Source organism: Anarhichas minor, unplaced genomic scaffold, assembly GCF_050575085.1.
Source record: "Anarhichas minor isolate MPS153535 unplaced genomic scaffold, ASM5057508v1 ptg000017l, whole genome shotgun sequence".
NCBI lineage: Eukaryota > Metazoa > Chordata > Actinopteri > Perciformes > Anarhichadidae > Anarhichas > Anarhichas minor.
The window spans coordinates 9664081-9681899 of NW_027466463.1; the positions used below are offsets into that span (position 1 = coordinate 9664081).

Sequence of the window (17819 nt, forward strand, 5' to 3'; positions counted from 1 at the left end):
GAAGACTGGGATGAAAGAGATTACCTGTTTTTACTCTGTGATTTTAGAAGCTTAGTTGAATATTATCAAACTAATTTCCATACAAACATCTAATAAACAGTATAAAAACCTCTTAATTTTGATGCAGGGTAAGTACCAACTTTGTCATTATAGTGACCTCACGTAAATCACAGCAAAGCTTTGCACAGCTCCAACCTTGGCAGGCCTAATCAGCCACACAAATGAAAACACCTGTGTGTGAGTGCAGGGCTTTTAATCAATGAATCATATTTTATAAGCTGATTGTGTTGTCAGACAAATCTAGTGGGGTATTTAGTACTGGAAATTGAAAATACTCAATGAAAGTACTGGTATCCAGAAATTGTACTTCAATGCAGTAGTACCTGTATCATAATGCTGCTGTAGCGAACAAATTTCCCCTTGCGGGATTAATAAAGTATCCATCTATCTATCTATCTATCTATCTATCTATCTATCTATCTATCTATCTCTTACTTATCGCCGCTGTTATGAGCATATAATCAGGTTATGCGGCCAGCAGCGCCCCCTGCTGGAGGCTGAAGCTACAAACAACTGCTGCCGGGAAAACAGCCAATAGGAGCGAAGAAACAGCGGCACTTCCTGTTTCACGTCGGAGTAGACATATGATGTGACTATCAGAGCGACACAATTATGATTTAGACAGCTTTTTATTCATTATCGCCCCGCTGAATGAGCAGCGGTGACTCCTGCGCCGGTTCACGGTTCATGAGAGGAAGCTCAAGGTTGGTGTGTTTGAACTCTCGTTCATTTTCTATTTCCAGAGGCTTACAGCCCGTAAGCCTGCACCGAGAGCGAGTGTTGGCGTCCAAGCTCCAAGCTGGTTTTATTGTACAGTGAGCGTTTGTTTGGAGCATTCACAGCGTAGCTACATTTCACACCTCTGTCATTCACACCGGCGGTGTCGTGCGGCTAATGTGTAGCTTGAGTTGTTGACACGTACGTTGCTATGCAGCTGCATACGTTATTACACAGTAACACGCCACCAATAAATACACATATTGCTGTTTATTTTTGCTTGCAGCGTCGCTGTGTCCTCACTGTCAGTGCCCATGTATTCTTTGATAATCATTATTAGCGTCATTATGAGCTGCATATACAGTATTCAGAATATAGGTGACAGAGGAGACGCCTTTTAGCAGCAGCATCCCTGCCGGTTACGCAATGTTGTGACACGGAGACCAGCTGTTATAGCAGGCATTCAGCGGTCCTTGCATAGTTTACTGTTGTCGTTTCACGTTTGCCATGCAGGCGTAAATGTTGTGAGGACACTGACCAGGATGTAGAATAAATGGATTTGGGTCGTGGCCTGAGAAGAGGGGCAGAAGTTGTGTAAACAAACAAAAGAAAAACAAACACAGAGAGCATGGATCAGTGCCACCTCAACACATGACCCTTAGTGGGGGTTTTAGCATTGATTCATATATATGGTGCTGTGTGTATTAACGTCTCAGTAGGAAAACAGGTGCACAGGTGTCGATGATCAGGGTCCAGGTACAGTCTCTCTGGGACACTTGAATAGAGCACAGCCATCGATAGCAATGTTATTTATAACAGCTGTGCTCATCCTGCTATGATAAAGTAGAAGTGAGTGCATTAATGTCCCGGGGAGCTGTACTGTCTTATAGCATGAGATCTCCCTGGAAGAAGAGACCTTTTATCTGAATGGGACCTTCCTGTCTAAATACAGGATAAACCATGCCCGTCTCTCTGCTGTGGGCGGTGGACGTGTACGGGCGGGTCTACAGCCTGTCCACGGCGGGGCAGGTGTGGGAGCAGTGCCGCAATGTCCAGATGGAGTTTAAGCGCGTGACGGCAGCTCAGCAGTGCTGCTGGGGCATCGCCTGTGACAACAACATCTACCTGAACCTGCACGCTTCTGACCTGCCGGTCCGCTACCAGGAGGAGACCTACGAGAATCAAGTAAGCCTCTTCTGGCAGAATGGAAGCCAAGCTATTTCTTTGCTCTCACTATGCCTTCTTTTATTTCCTCAATTATTCTGAGTATAATCTAAAATGTGGAGTTCCCCCTCGAACATGTGTTATGTGTGATTGAGTGACTGAAAAAGCAAGTGAAACATCCTCATACAGCTGCGCCCCACTTCCTCTGTCGCTAACTCCAGCACACACCCCGTCAGCTGTGTGCGTTCACGAGCACATTATGAGTACGGTGAACCAGTTTTTAAGCAAAATACCACATACAGTGAAAGTATACTGTTTGCTGAACTTAAAGGGACCATCAGGTTGTTGTCACGCGGCTGTGTACATTAGGTCGATACTGTACAGTGGCTGTTTTTGTGACTTCCTCTCCAGGGAACATCTCACCACAAGTTCTCTTTGGTATTTCACAAACGCAGTGAAATTGGGAGAAAGGGCACTTGGGTTCGATTGTGAGGTGCAACCGAGGTCAAAAGAGTTACTTTTACGTTGCTTGTTTATCGCCCTGTGTGTTCTCTAACGTGCCGTCTCCGTCTGTCTTCCTGTCAGCGATGGAATCCTGTTGATGGTTTCTCGGATCGTTTGTTGCCAAGCGATCGCTGGCAGTGGAGTGATGTCACGGGTCTGCAGTACCAGCCTCTGGACAACTTCCGGCTGCCCTCCATTAGCTGGGAGTGGGAGGGCGGCTGGCACGCGGATAAAAACCTGGAAGGAGAGCCCACAGAGAAAGGGGTGAGTGTCCAGTTATTATTTTTGCTGGCATCTCCCTACTTTCAGCATCAGTTTCTGTCTTTTTAATTCCTGCCTTGTTTTAATGATTGTGTTTGTATCTGCAGGGATGGACCTACGCCATTGACTTTCCCGCCACTTACACCAAAGACAAGAAGTGGAACTCCTGCGTCAGACGCAGGCGATGGCTCCGCTACAGGACATACAAAGCCATGGACACCTGGGCTAAGGTGGGTTATACCTTGTGTGTGTGTGTGTGTGTGTGCGTGTGTGTGTGTGTAAAGCTTTCTGTTTGTTCACCTGCGTCTCTCTTCCTGTGTGTGTGCTCACAGATCCCCTCGCAGCAGACGACTCTTCCAGATCCTTTCAGCGACATCAGCTGTGGAGGTTGGGAGATCAGTGACGAGCCCAGGGGCCGGCTGTCACTGTGGGCTGTGTCCCTGCAGGGCAAGGTACAGCTCACACACACACACACACACACACACACACACATGCAACAACCACCTCAGCCTTAGGTGTCCCGTCACGTCAGCTGCATTTGCATTGCTTGATGCAGATACATTTCTCGTCCTCACTTACTGTCCCGATCTTGATTATCTAACCCTCCTTCTCTCCCCAGGTGTGGTTCAGAGAGGGAATCTACCACCACAACCCCGAGGGCTCTTTGTGGGAGGAGATGCCTCTCCCCGGGGAGGTGGTCCAGATCAGTTGTGGCCCGGGGGATCTGATCTGGGCGGTGCTGTGGGAGGGGCAGCTCATTGTCAGGGAGGGCATCAGCAGAGACTGCCCCAAAGGTACACAGGCTCACTGGTGGGAGGGCGATGATGGCTTGTGTGTGATTGCGTTTATTGTCTGTATTGAGCGTATTATTATTTTGCATGTCAGGTACCTCCTGGGCGGAGGTGGACTCTCCCAATCCTGATGTGGGAGCCACACATGTAGCCGTGGGAGTCAACGTTGTTTGGGCTTTGACCAAGGACAACAAAGTAAGGACATTCTGTAATGACCATATACCTTTTAATAAAACGGTTATCCTAATTAAGTACAACTGTTTTCACTCTAACAGATGTGTGTAATGCTAAAGAGCACTTTCTCCCCACTCTCCTGCTTTGCCAGGTGTGGTTCAGACGCGGTGTGAACTCCCACAACCCGAGTGGCTCCGGCTGGATCAACATGGTGGGAGAAATGATCATGATCAACGTAGGACTCAACGATCAGGTGACTATGAGCCACTTGACATCACAACTTGCGTAAAACTGTAAGGAAGTTGCAAATCAAGTACCTTCCTTTCTGTTGGTTGCTTTAGCATTACCGCATGGCTCTTAGTGCGAGGTTATGGGATGTGGACATTTCTAACCGATTGTTGTCGTGTGTAGGTGTTCGCTATCAGCTGTGAGGATCGGGCGGTGTACTTCCGACAAGGTGTGACTTCTCGCGAACTGAGTGGGAAAACCTGGAAGGCCATCACCGTCCCCCGAGACGGAGACCGATCCCACTCCAGTGCCAGCGCAAGCAGCCTGCAGAGGTGGAGAGGCCTCAGTGAACACACACACACACATGGATATAAACAGATTTTAGACGCTTTAGGGAGTGGGCTGCTGACATAAGTGGAGCCACACAAAGTTCACTATTTTCAAAGAGTAATTTTAATAACAAATCAAACATTTATCATTAAATTAATATAATTATTTGCTGTTATTATTGCTGGATTGATGTTTTAAAAAATGTACTCACATTTATATAATCAGGGGTCTGTAATCACTGGAAGCAGTTATAGTAGCTGACAGACCAGGCAGCAACCTCTGGGTCTGAAACGTGAATCCAATGTGAAAGTGCCTCTACTTCTCACTTGATTTATTCCCTCAGTAAACACTGTAAACATGAGTTTATGGTCTCAATCGCTAGTTTCAAGTCTTCTTCAACACATCATGATGTTCATTTAGTACATTATGGTCCCATTTCGAGATTAGGATTTAGGGTATGCTTAAGGATGCGGCTACCTTGTGATTGACAGGTCGCTACCACAGCGTTGTCCGGTCTGGAAGTTGTTCAAAACCGTAGTCCATAAACCAGTATAATCCACTTATATACAGTCTATGTTACAGACATATGTTTCCAGTGCAGGCCATCGTGTCAATATGTATGCTATATTAAATTCATGCGGTTCCTCTTTCTCTCCCTCCATGTCACAGCGCTGGATGTTACTTCTGTGGTGAGGTGCGTGCTCAGTCAGTAGTGAGCGATGTGGAATCGGACACAGAGAAAGGATCTATAGATGGAGCCAGCCGCCTCGTCGCCTCCATCTCCCCAGAGTCCTTTGTTGATGCCCCAACAGACCTCTCTGACCAACCTATAGACACCCCCAAACCCCGCATCCCCAAAGTCACCAGCGACAGCTTCATCTCTGAACTCGTCTCTGACCGAGAACCAGGAAAGACCTCAAGAGAGGGCGGTCCTTCTGCTCCAGCTGTTCTGGAGGAGGAACCCATCCCCGGAGAAGAAGAGGTGGAAGCCCCCTGTGCTAGTGTAGCTCTTTCCTCCAGCCAGTCCGGAGGGCCTCCTGACCCCCAGTGGAGTAACGTTGATCTGGAGGAGGCGCAGGGCCAGCAGGCCCAGACTGGAGCGGTGGCGGACTCGGCTGACACATGCAGCTTGTCGTCGGTAGCCACATACACTCTGGCCATAGAGGACCAGTACGGGGCAGATGAGCACCCTCTGTGGGCGTGGGTCAGTGGAGGCGGCTGCTCTGTGGACAGTCACTCCCAACTCAGCTGGTTTAACTGCTCTATGAACGCTTCATGTGAGTTACATGAGATAGCCTAGCTGGTAAATGATTAAGCTGTTAGACTCTACATTTTTTCAGCTTAATATTGAATCAGTGCTTTGAAGAATTGAGGCTGTTCTGGAGGTAAAAAAGAGATCTAATTACACACAAACTACAGCTCATGTAAAGAGAGGCTATTCATGTAACATCTGAGCTCCAAGGCTAGCATGACTACATTTTATTCCATGTCTGCAGGACACCCGTGGTGCATTTAAGGTAAAAACATGAGCCCATTTAGTTTCCCTTTCTGTTTTCAGTTTTTGATTTTTTTTTTTTCCTTTCTGTCTTTCCCAGCTTTGGTCCAGTCAGTCCAGTCCATGAGTCTTTCTGTCACTCCAGCCCAGACGGCAGCCTGGCGGAAACAAATCTTTGAGCAACTCAGTGACAGGACCAAAAGAGAGATGGATAATTTCCGACATTATGAACAAGCCATAGAACAGGTACTTTCCATATGTTGAGAAGACGAGACCTGCCCAACAGCAGGATCTTCAGGATATTTACTCTACTTTCTAACATCTGCTTTTATTTCTGTCTCTGGCTTTGTGTGGGTGCAGTCTGTGTGGGTGAAGAAGGGAACCATGCAGTGGTGGAGAGACTGGAAGCCACACAAGTGGATAGATGTTCATTTTGCCCTGGAGCAGTTCTCAGGACCAGAGGGCAACAAGGACGGCATCCTCTTCATCTATTACAACTTCTATGAGGAGAAGAAGGTGGGGTCGATGTTGCATAGATTTGATCAATACCACTGGGGCAGTTTCGTAAGCCTTCTCGAGGGAATTAGTTGTTTTGATGGTTTCCATGTCCGATTGTCACATTGACTGTATCTGTTAACACAACTGAGACCTTCCACGATGGAATGAGTCATTTAAATAAGTCAGTACTGCTGTTCCTTTTTCGAAAAACTACTGCTTTTTCTCTTCTTCTTTTTCTCTCTATTTACTTTCTATCTACTTGTGTTGTCTCTTCTTCCCTCTGCTGTCACTCTCTCCAGTACCTGCATGCCTTCATCAACGAGGTCACCATCCTGGTTCCTGTGCTAAATGACTCCAAACACTCTTTTGCCGTCTACACCCCTGAGCGGACCAAACAGAGGTGGCCAATCCGACTGGCAGCAGCCACAGAGCTGGAGATGCATGACTGGGTATGAATACTGCACAGCATATTTGATCCCAGAAAACCAGAATGGTGCACACCAATCTGCTAGGTGATCTAGATGCCCACATGATATGCACACATGCCCACCATTTCATTTGTATTGGCTTCTTTCTGTCTCTTCTAATCTCTCTCTCTCTCTCTCTCTCTCTCTCTCTCTCTCTCTCTCTCCCTTTCCGACCCGTTCTGTCTGCCTTCACCTCGTTCCCGATTTGAAGCTGGTGTTGTTGAGTGTCTCTTGCTGCAACTCCAGAGGGATCCAGGGTTCTCCCTCTAAGCAGGCCGTCTGGTCCATAACCTGTAAAGGAGACATCTTTGTCAGTGAGCCCTCTCCTAGTCTGGAGGCCATGGCTTACCCCACCCCCTGCGACCAGATGTAAGAATAAGAGTCACTCACGTACAGAGTTTTTCTTTTTTAATATTTGCCGTCTTGTTTTTTTTTTTTTTTATCTTAATCACTCAGCCTTCATGAAGCATTTATTCCTTTTGTGCAGGTTCTGGCGGCAGGTTGGAGGTCACCTACGGGTGGTGGAGTGCAACAGTGTTGGCATCGTGTGGGGGATTGGCTACGACCACACTGCCTGGGTCCACACCGGGGGCTATGGAGGAGGCTTCTCCCAGGGACTGGCCAGCAGCACAGATAACATTTACACACAGGTGGATGTCAAGAGTGTCTACATCTACGAGAACCAGAGGTGGAACCCTGTCTCCGGCTACACCAACAGGTAGAGTGTTTGCTCTGGGCGACGCTGAGATTCAACTTCAAGAGGGAACTGTTGGCAATTGCCAGGCTAAGACAGCTGACTGCGTCTACATTTACACCAGGGAGACTAAAAAATGGTCACATTTAGGAACTGTGATGAAATTGCAGACAGCTAAAGTGCGTGTTGTTTTGTAAAGTTTGATTTGAAATACAAAGTGACACATGACTCATTTAAAGTGTTTGTTTTTAGAGGGCTCCCTACAGACCGCTACATGTGGAGTGATGCATCAGGACTACATGAGTGCACAAAAACAAATATGAAACCCCCCTCCCCTCAGTGGACATGGGTAAGTACAGCTACACACACACACACACACACACACACACACACAGTAGGACAGGGATTCTCAAAGTGGGGTCTGTGAAAAGTATTTATTAATTTAAAGTCTTTAGCTTCTGTACTGTTACGCATTCCTGTGTAAAGAATTGAAATCTAACACATTTATACTCGTGTTCCTCCACATAACTACCTACCCGGTGTATTCTTGTGAGAGATCCTTTGTGCTGAAAAAACATTGAGAATCGCTGCACCAAATTCCCTGTGGTTCACAGATTGTGTGTAGCCAGAACTACTGATGTCTTCACAGTGTTTCACTTCCCATATTTGCTGTTTACAGGTGTCTGAGTGGGCCATTGACTACAGTGTTTCTGGGGGAACAGACAGAGAAGGCTGGCAGTATGCAGCTGATTTTCCAGCGTAGGTTTCATTTGCCATTCCTCAGTTGTTGTTGTTTTCAAACTATGCTGCCCTAATCGTTTTGATTTTAATTAACGTTTAATTCTACAATCCGCTCCTTCCTCTTCCCCATCTCTCCATGCAGGTCATATCATGGCCATAAAACACTGAAAGACTTTGTGCGTCGCAGGCGATGGGCCAGGTACTATAAAAAGCAACTCTGTCATATACAGTATGTGTATGGTCTGACAGTGGGTAGTGCACTCGACGTTTGCAGTTTTTGTCTGCAAATGTATATTTGCTGATCAACCTGTAAACAATACACAACAAATGTATTAACATGCTAATCACATGTATCTTTAGATAGTATTGAATGTGTGACTAATGTGAAATATATAGAGGTGCTGGACACAATAAAAGGAGCATCTTTACAAGCCTCATTGTCATTTTAGGTTGAAACATAATGCAGCACAATATAGAACTAAATAACACCAGCAACTCATGGTTTCAACTTTCCAAATAAGAGTGTACTATGATTCAAAATAACTTCTGCCTGGATGAAGTAATCAATGGCTCTTTTTTGCCACACGTCATACACAGATATTGTGTTTAGGGGCACCTGTGAGCTTTGTGTTTTTTTCCCCCTCCCGCACAGGAAGAGTAAGCTGACCACCACAGGACCCTGGCAAGAAATCCCGCCGATATCCCTGATCGATGTGACCATCCTGCCTTGTGCAGCGCAGAGCAGCGTGGACGTGGTTCCCCTGTGGGCGATCAGCAACAAGGGAGACGTGCTCTGCAGACTGGCAGTCACCACACTGACACCGGCTGTGAGTCACCTTTACGGCACAAACACAGACATGAACAGGTCGAACACCATTTAGTGAGTCACCCACAAACATTCTCAGCCATTTCCCTGATCTCAGGTCAGTACCACGTTGTCCTTCCCTGCTTTTCTTATCATATCCTTTAATACTAATGGAGGCTTATCGTGCATGACTCTGATACAAGAGTGCAGTGGGACATCTTTTATGTCTGATTCTTGAGGCAAAGATACCTCCAGTGCAGCTGCAGCAAAACACATTTTAAAGTACTTGGGAGGTAATTGTTCTAACATCCTCTTGTTGCTCACTCAGGGATCCTCGTGGCTCCACGTGGGAACTGACCAGCCTTTCAAGTCCATCTCCATCGGGGCTGCCAGCCAGGTTTGGGCCATTGCCAAGGACGGTTCTGCCTTTTACAGGGGATCTGTGTCTCCACAGAGCCCAGCAGGTCAGCAGGAGAACCTGTGTGTCATTCATGCACCTGTCCGGTTTGAATCTAAAACATTAAGATTTACTTATAAACGAGCAGAGTTAAGGACGCTTAAATGTGTCAGCTTCTGACTCTGCAAACAAAGAGGATTTTCACTGCTACAGTATTAAGTGTTGTGTCTCCCCCTGCAGGAGACTCTTGGTACCACATCCCCTCCCCGGCCAAACAGAAGTTGAAGCAGGTGTCTGTTGGGAGGACATCAGTCTACACTGTAGATGAAAATGGTACAAACGATTGCATTGGTGTTTAGAGCTTATGCAAACATTGATTATTAAGAAGTGGATACCTGATATTTGTGTTTCTTGGATTTCCTGTGCAGGTAACCTGTGGTACCGCCAGGGTTTGACCCCAAGCTACCCTCAGGGCTCCAGCTGGGAACACATCTCTAATAATGTACGCAAGGTCTCTGCAGGGCCTCTGGACCAGGTCAGTACCAGGACTGTTGTCACAGTAAGCCATAGAGTTGGACGTGACAGCCATCATGAAATTATTTGATGAATGATTCAGAATATATGTCTCGGAATTGATATATTTCAAAATGTATGTGTCAACACATGAATCCACCATAAGAGGTGCTGCTTTGAGATTATAAACAACCCTTTAATGATTTAGATTGTTGTTGTTTTCTTGCTGTGGGGTAGGTGTGGATCATAGCAGACAAGGTGCAGGGCAGCCAGAGTCTGAGCTGTGGAACAGTGTGCCATCGACTCGGGGTCCAACCTGTGGAGCCTCAAGGACAGTCGTGGGACTACGGCATTGGGGTAAGGCACCAAAGAAACTCTACTGTGTGACTGTGTTGTCAGGGTATTAAAGAGTCTTACATATTGTATTGTGCCTGATGTAGGCAGTAATGTTAGTGTACAGTGATTTGTAGTAGATCGCAGGCTGTCAGCAGATGTTGAGGCAGCGGATTGGGCTGCAGGAGGACGTTCAATCCTTTCTTTTGTGCTCAGAACCAGACAGTAAATATGTTTACTTGCAACAAACACAAGATTTCTTTTTTAGGGTGGATGGGACCACATCACAGTGAGAGGAAACTCCATGGAGCCGCCCCGCATCCATCTTCCCTCTCTGACAGCCCCAGCTCCTCAGAGCCCCCTCCCTGTCAGGAACACGGAGGTCAACGGCAACGCTGTGGGATGTTAGACACACTCGTACTGTACATAGCCTCCCTAAACCATATTACCTTTGTAGTAATATGCAGTTTGTAGTCTGTCGTTCTAGTGCTTCTACTTTTAACACTGGAGCAGCATCAATGATAATCCAACTCCAAACTCTAGAGGACAGTCTTCACTGCAATCAGTGCAACAGAAAGTTGTGACTTTTGGACTTTCAGAAGAATCTTAAGTGCTGAGCTGAATCCGTCTCCTTTTCTCTTTTCAATTTATAGTCGATCGACCCAAATGTCACTTTTTACTAAACTGTACGGGCATTTCTGTCTCATTCGTTTTTCGTCACTGACATTGAACTTGATGGTCTTAATGCATTTCCTTATTTATTCATCAGGCTGTTGGTTTCTGTGTATAGAGTACCTCATGTAAGGTCGAAATTAACATGGAAGCGTGATGTTTTTTTTTTTTTAAATAAATGGTGTACTTAACTTACAGTTGCTTAGCTGCTAAACTGTCGGCTCCAGGGCTAGAGTGAAGCCTGATTATTCTGAAGAATGGATAACAGGATAGAGCAAGCAGGACAATGTTTGATCCAGACGTCACAGGCTGCTAATCTGACACACATGTATGATTTTATACCACAGACTGCAGCATCTGTGTATCCCCCCCCCCCCCCCCCCCCAATTGGTTTCTAATCTTACAGCTTTCTGAAAGGACTTGTGAAGCCTGAAGTGTGGGCGTAGTGCTGCTCGCAACAATCCAGACAGTTTGGAGCCAGAGAATCCAATTATGTGTTCTGCCTGAAATCAAGGCAAGCAACCCAAAACATATGTTTTCTGCAAGCTGATGTCTGTTTTATTGGTGCAACTGAGACCCTAAACATCTTGCGAAAAAAAAAGGTTACTTTGTATTTTTTCAGGACATTTTAAAGTTTTCCCACTTCGAAGGACTCTGAGTGTTTTTTGGAGCCAGCATGTAGCAGCTGTAACAAGACCTGCACTGGCTTTATTTACCTGTGGTTGTTGCTGCTTGCCTTATACAAACAGGGAACTAATGTTTTATAAGGATTTTAATGTTATTTTCTAAAGAAATGTTATAATTTGTATGTTGTCTTGGAGTCCGTGCAATGGTTAACAATGTAAATAAGGGAATCGTGAGGATTACTTGTACAAGTCTTGTGGTTGAACCTTCCTCTTTCTCAGGAGAATATTTGCATGCTGTCTATTTCCTGATGGTAGGAGAATGACTGAGCAATTAGAAAAAAAGCACCCACTATATTTTTGTTATAAGTCTGTAAGATATTAATATTATACAATAAGTATATTCGTTGCTGCAATGATGAAATGCAGCCGTTCAGGCATCCATTTATGTTAATGGTCGGCTAAATTCCCCCATTTCATAATGCGCTGTCTCTAAATATGATCCAGCCTTTGGAAATGTTGAAAGTGTCCAGAGATCGGTGTCTTTTATCATGTATAACTAACATCATCCTATGTTACTGTAGCGTGCAACACATCAGTGCTATTGACATTGTGGAGTACTTTTCTCAAGTGTTGTGCATGGTCAAAGTAACAGTCCTTGTCAATAAATAAATGTGTTTATTGATGATAACTCCCCAAATAGCTTCTCCTGGTCTTTTTCACCACGTGGAGACACGAAAAATTTCGAATAACACACACTTTAGATATCATCTTTGCCCTCCAGCTATGGGTGCGCAACCTGTAAGAAGACACATGCTCTGAAATTGGTAGATTGTCGTGGTGAGCAAACGAGCAAACACACTTTCTATACTCTTGGTCATTTCAGTATTCAGGCCTGTCGCTTGCTTTTCTCTTCCTCCTCGATGTGACAGTTGTGACTAGAGGCTATATACGCTCAGCAGGTTTCTCAACAGAAAACACACAGAAGATCACAAGATAACACAAAAAGAGAACAAGTTCCTGCCCTGGCTCAAACCGTAGAAGATGAGAACTAAAGAGACAGAATGGCGAAAGATTAGCCCTGAGTACAATAACAGATACGTCTTCATAACCACAATCCATCTGCTCTTCACCATCCGGTCTGCAGTCTTTTTGTCTGCGAGGTGAATTGTGCTCAAATTATTTCATGCTTTGCATGAAGTTGTAGTCCAGACAGCCCACCTCTGGCTATGGTCAAGCATGGGTTGAATGTCGGAGGTCCATGATCTGGAACAGCACCCACTTCCTGCAGAGAACCGCATCTGAGCAGACCCCAGAGCAGTGCATCTGAAGGACATGGATATGGTTTGAGATTTGGCCCTAAAGCTCTCCCCACACCTCTCTCTGCCTTGGAGACGGCCCCACTGGTCTCCCGAACCACCTTGCAGCCACTGTTAGCTGCGCTGGCTGAAGCTGTGCATGTGGGTGAGGTACTGGGTGAGATCGTCCCCCCCCTCCTCCTCCAGGTGCTGCTGGTAGCACTGGAGCAGCTTGGCGGCGCTGGCCTCTGACGGGCCCCCGCCGGCTGGCAGGCAGTCCCCTGACATGTCCACGACGACGGTGGTTAAGGCTTTGATGTAATTCTTCGCCAGGGTCAGTGTCTCGATCTTGGACAGCTTCTTGTCGGTGTTGACGTGGGGGATGGCCTCGCGCAACGCTTGGAAAGCGTTGTTGAGTTTGTGCATGCGCTCGCGCTCCCTCTCGTTGCTCTCTAGTCTCCGGGCGCTGCGCTCCTTGGTGCTGGAGCCGTGCTGCCTGCGCCGCCGGCCTCCACCTCTTTTCCGCTTGCCGTCCCCGCCCCTCAGCGACCCCCTCCAGGAGCCACCGATCCGGACCGAGGCCTCCGAGCCGTCCTGCTCGCTGGAACCCGGTTCTGGTTCTGTGTCCGGTTCTAGTTCTGGCTCAGGGTCAGACCAGGTCCTCCTGGACGGTTTCACAGCCTTACCTTTGGACTTCATCCTGTGGGCCTCCTTCACCTTTCTCTCTGTGACAGTGTAGTTCTCGCAGATTTAGAAAGCTGGAAGCTGGAAGAAAAGATGGGAATGTGGGAAAAACGTTGTGTTTCTGAAATATATTTATGCATTTTAACAAGAAGTATTTTCATACAGTCTTCTCCCAGTCGGCAGGTAATCCCCAATTCCTGAATAAGCCTCTCTCCAAGTCAAACGGTTGTATCTAATCAGCCTCTTGCAGTGAGAAAACTCCATGATGTTGGTCTGTTAATCTACGCCTCTCTTATCCTCACGGCCCTGCGATAATGCCCGTTTCAAGGTTACACTCACAAAAACACAGAGGCCAGCCAGCACTCAGCTAATTCACCTCCAACGATCTTCATTCTACCCACTAGATGTTTACCTTAAAAAGATGGTGTTGATGAATGAACTTCTCGAAGTCAGTCGCGTTTGCTGTATAGCTTTAGTTGAGTGTTTTCCACAGTAAATCCACAAGCAGTGGACATTTCTAAACCATATTATCAAATACGGTAATGTGCTGAAACTGGTCAAATGTTTCAGATCAAGCTGTTTTACACAGATTAGTGCACATAATAAAAAGAGGAGGAAAACTAGGGTATTTCTCCATCAACATCCCTCTCTTCATTTTCCTAAACCAATATGACCCATACATTAGTGTTGTAACTGATATGAGATTAAACAGGCAAAAGTCCGTTTCCTTCACTGTAGTAAATGACAGCAGCAGCCATTAAAGTGGATAAAACAGCTTAAGTAAAACATGTTAAAGCCTTACCTTGGGAGTTGAACTAACTTTCCTCCTCCTCAAAGTGTTTACAGAAAAATCGTCACCATGCAGCCGGTCATTCAACGCACCATCATACGAAGTAAAAAGAGCGGAGAGAGCAGCAGACACACACACACACAAACACACAGACACAGACACACACACACACACACTCACACACACGCGCGCGCGCAGATAACTGTCACATGCGAGCTACCTGTAACTGACTGATGTCCACGTCGCGCTGTTCAGCCAATCAGAGCGCGAGCCCACTCCCTCCGGCTCTGTGTGCTGCCCAAATGTCCCGGGCTGCCTCATGCACGATGGCACTAAACCACAATAAATACTCTTCATTTTAACTGCGGTGTCCAAAAATGGGCTGCACTCAATTGAAGAGAAAGGAAGTTAATCAAATACACCACTCGGTGGTGGAAAAGGTTTTCACATAATTTACTAAGAATAAGTGAACGACAAAAATACTTGCTATAAGAATACATTATACATGTAAAAGTCCTGTATTACAAGATTTATGCTCATTACTATTAATGCATTAAGCAGCACTTTAACGTTGTATTAGGTCGAGGTATAGCTTATTTTAATATTGGGTAGTTTAGTCTGTGTCAATGCATCATATTTTATAATCTTATCAAATGATTTTGTGTAAAATCCAAAGAAACAGTTATTAAATAAACGTAGTAGTGTACAGATTATAATATTTCCCTCTGAAATGAAGTGGAGTAGAAGTATGAAGCAGCATAAAATGGAAATAAAAGCACAAGTGCCTCAAAAGTACAGTACTTGTTATTGGCTACTTACTTTTGTGCAGATAATCAGCATGGACTTTAAAAGATGCAATGATCCAGTGTTTACATTATTGCCGTTATTTGGCACATATTGTAAGGGGGTTTAATGAGATATAGTCGACAGAGTCAGAAGCACTACATTTAGTTTTCTCGTCGACTCCTTTAATTCGAAGCAGTTAACATAATTTCCATTGTGGCTTATCGCCTTCCGCTGCTTCATTTGAATACAGTCCTCCAGGCTACACCTTAATGTACAGAAGCAGGGCCAGGTCTCATTGACACTTTCTCACATTGTTTGCCTTTTACCAGACAAACAGTTTTAAACGTTTGGGACTGGACTGTGGCTGTCCTAGCATAATACAGATACAACTACTGTAAACCCAGCAAAAAAAACAACCAAAAAACAAGAAAAGAACACAAGTAACATTATCGTTTTAAGATAGTCACCCACACAACCCTCACCCATTTGCATGTGTGCTCTGAGGTAACTCCACCATGTCTGTTTGACCTGGGGGCCCAAGCACAACTGCTGGCAGTTTGGATTATTTGCCCTTTCCTGCTCTGATAGATAGCGGAGTGAGTCAGGCTGGTGTCATGGCAGTGAGATATATTGACTGACCATTCATCCGTTTCTGAAATATTTTTTTCAACTAAGGGAACTTAAAATGAAATGGTATAAACACATTTCAAGAAAAGTTGCTAAAGTCAATAGTTGACCATTTGTTATCATAAATTAACTAAAAGTTCTTAAACGTTTCAGAAATGCATTTAAATAGGTTTAATAATAATATGGTTTTAATGCTAATGGTGCTAATGTTGGTCTTCTTTCTACGTATGTGTACATCACCTTTATGATTTCTAAGAAAATATAATGTATAGCAACAGTAAGTCAAATGTTTTATGAATTAATTAGGGGAAAATGTGGCATGTTAGTTTTTCAGCTATTGTCAATACAACCCTAACACTGATATGAGAATATCACAAACATGGAACAACAACAATAATGTACAGGTGTGAGGCTCCCAGCTCTTAGAGCCAGACATGTTTAGCTTTTGGCGTCCTTGAACAGCTTGTGTGTGTGTGTGTGGGAAAACTAAGACTGGTCCTGCCAGGTTCACTATTTCCTCCTCAGGTACACTGTATCTAATCAACCAAACCTCGCTGATGCTGGCTCTGTGGAAACACTATCTATTCCTTTTAGTTTGTTCAGTTTCTGGCTCCATTGGCCCTCAGGCTTTCACTGTTTATTCAGTCACAGCTGCTGATAAATTCAGAGCTGAATACACTTCAGTAATGAGGCAAGCAAACAGGGCCTCCACAAGTATGCTCTGTTTAAGCAAAACAAACTGTCTAAACAACATATACTCCTCATATAGGTTCAACCTGGAACTTGTTGAAAACAACAATTGAATGATGAAATGTGATTCCAGACACAGATAACAGTTTTTTTTATGTTTATTTACTGGAATTGATAACATTGTGTTTCCATTTCACAGCTCAGGTCCAAGGACACAACCTGGCAGGAAAAGCAGCTTCCAAAGATGTTTGCAGCTGGAATGGTACCAGCACCGTTGTGTAACACACCACAGCCTGTGATCCTTTCTTACCGACAACTGTGAAAGCTGAATGCACTGACACACAGTCCTGCGTGGCTGTGATGTCACGAACGGCAGGTGCTTTTAATCCATTTGGAGCGGAGAGAGAAAAAAAAAAGCCATTAAAAATCCGTGACTCATCATAAAAGAGGAGGGAGGTGGGGAGATGAGTTAGAGGTGAAGATCTGGTCGATTAGTCAGTTTTTCCATGAGGCCAAGGCTGGCTGTCTGAAAGAAAAACAAGTGTGGATGTCACGTTAGGCCATGGTGACAGTGAGGTGGTCTTTGGCTGACAGCAGACGATGTGATGGAAAGGCTGCGTTTGACCACCTAAAAATTGTCCTAAAAATCAGCACCTATATACACCTGTGTGTGTGTAGATAACTCTTTATCTCACAGCTCAAGATCTGACTCAGTGACATGGGTGAGGAACAGGCAGGTTTGGGACAGAAAGAATCGCCGGGACAGAGCAGTGCTGCTCTGTGTAGCCAGGGACGAGGTGTGTTGCTGAGAGCGTCTGACACACTGAAAATGGTAGTTCTTCTCCAAAGCTGAAAAGTCATCGTCCCACTCCAAGCCTGCAGGCAAAACATACAATTAGAGACAACCGAGTGGCAATAAATAGCGTGCAGCATCTGGGATTGGCAGGATTTACACACACTAAAGTTTGTTAACCATCGTAGTGTCCCGCCCGGATCTTGTAACATAGTCAGAGGCCTCTTAGACAGTTAGTAAAATAATTAAATGAAAAAAATCCACATTGCAGGCCGAGTTTGAGAGTCGAGATTTTACCTTATTTATCAATAAATGACAAATTGATTTATTTCCCCAGAAAATATATATAAAGTCCGGAAAACTTCACTTCAGTAAAAGTTGCAATAGCACACTGTGGTCCCCATTATGAGGGCAATTCTTGTATCAATTGTGTCATTCATTTTTGTATGTTATACACTGTTGGATAGCTTAATCTATAACGATGCATCATATTTTATGAGCTCATCATATATATTATGTTTGTAAAATCTTGAGTTCGAAGGCAACTGGTCACTATAGCTGTGAGATAAATATAGTCCAGCAAAACGTTGAATATTTCCCTCTGACTTGTAGATACTATAAAGTGGTATGAGATGGAAATACTCACGTATTCTTAAACCTTTTCTTATTTGAGTAAATGTTCTT

The 17819-nt window shown here is 45.0% G+C and overlaps 2 protein-coding genes across 2 annotated transcripts; one reads left to right on the top strand and one right to left on the bottom strand.

Annotated features, from left to right (window-relative positions):
• The first annotated feature begins 629 nt into the window (after nt 1–629).
• Nucleotides 630–12167, top strand: tecpr1a (tectonin beta-propeller repeat containing 1a). The gene is made up of 24 exons (XM_076093369.1): nt 630–764; nt 1730–1962; nt 2527–2709; nt 2814–2936; nt 3039–3158; nt 3326–3500; nt 3592–3692; nt 3823–3924; nt 4083–4231; nt 4899–5506; nt 5825–5970; nt 6085–6240; nt 6522–6671; nt 6901–7058; nt 7177–7407; nt 7636–7732; nt 8063–8142; nt 8267–8323; nt 8777–8951; nt 9258–9393; nt 9567–9659; nt 9755–9861; nt 10077–10196; nt 10441–12167. Exons 2-24 carry the CDS (start codon nt 1738–1740, stop codon nt 10579–10581), a joined length of 3633 nt encoding a protein of 1210 aa, XP_075949484.1. The 5' UTR covers nt 630–764; nt 1730–1737; the 3' UTR covers nt 10582–12167.
• Nucleotides 11709–14436, bottom strand: bhlha15 (basic helix-loop-helix family, member a15). Its single transcript, XM_076093370.1, has 2 exons — nt 14252–14436; nt 11709–13530 (listed from the first exon to the last, which is right to left on the bottom strand). Exon 2 carries the CDS (start codon nt 13462–13464, stop codon nt 12901–12903), a length of 564 nt encoding a protein of 187 aa, XP_075949485.1. The 5' UTR covers nt 13465–13530; nt 14252–14436; the 3' UTR covers nt 11709–12900.
• Nucleotides 14437–17819: the final 3383 nt, after the last annotated feature.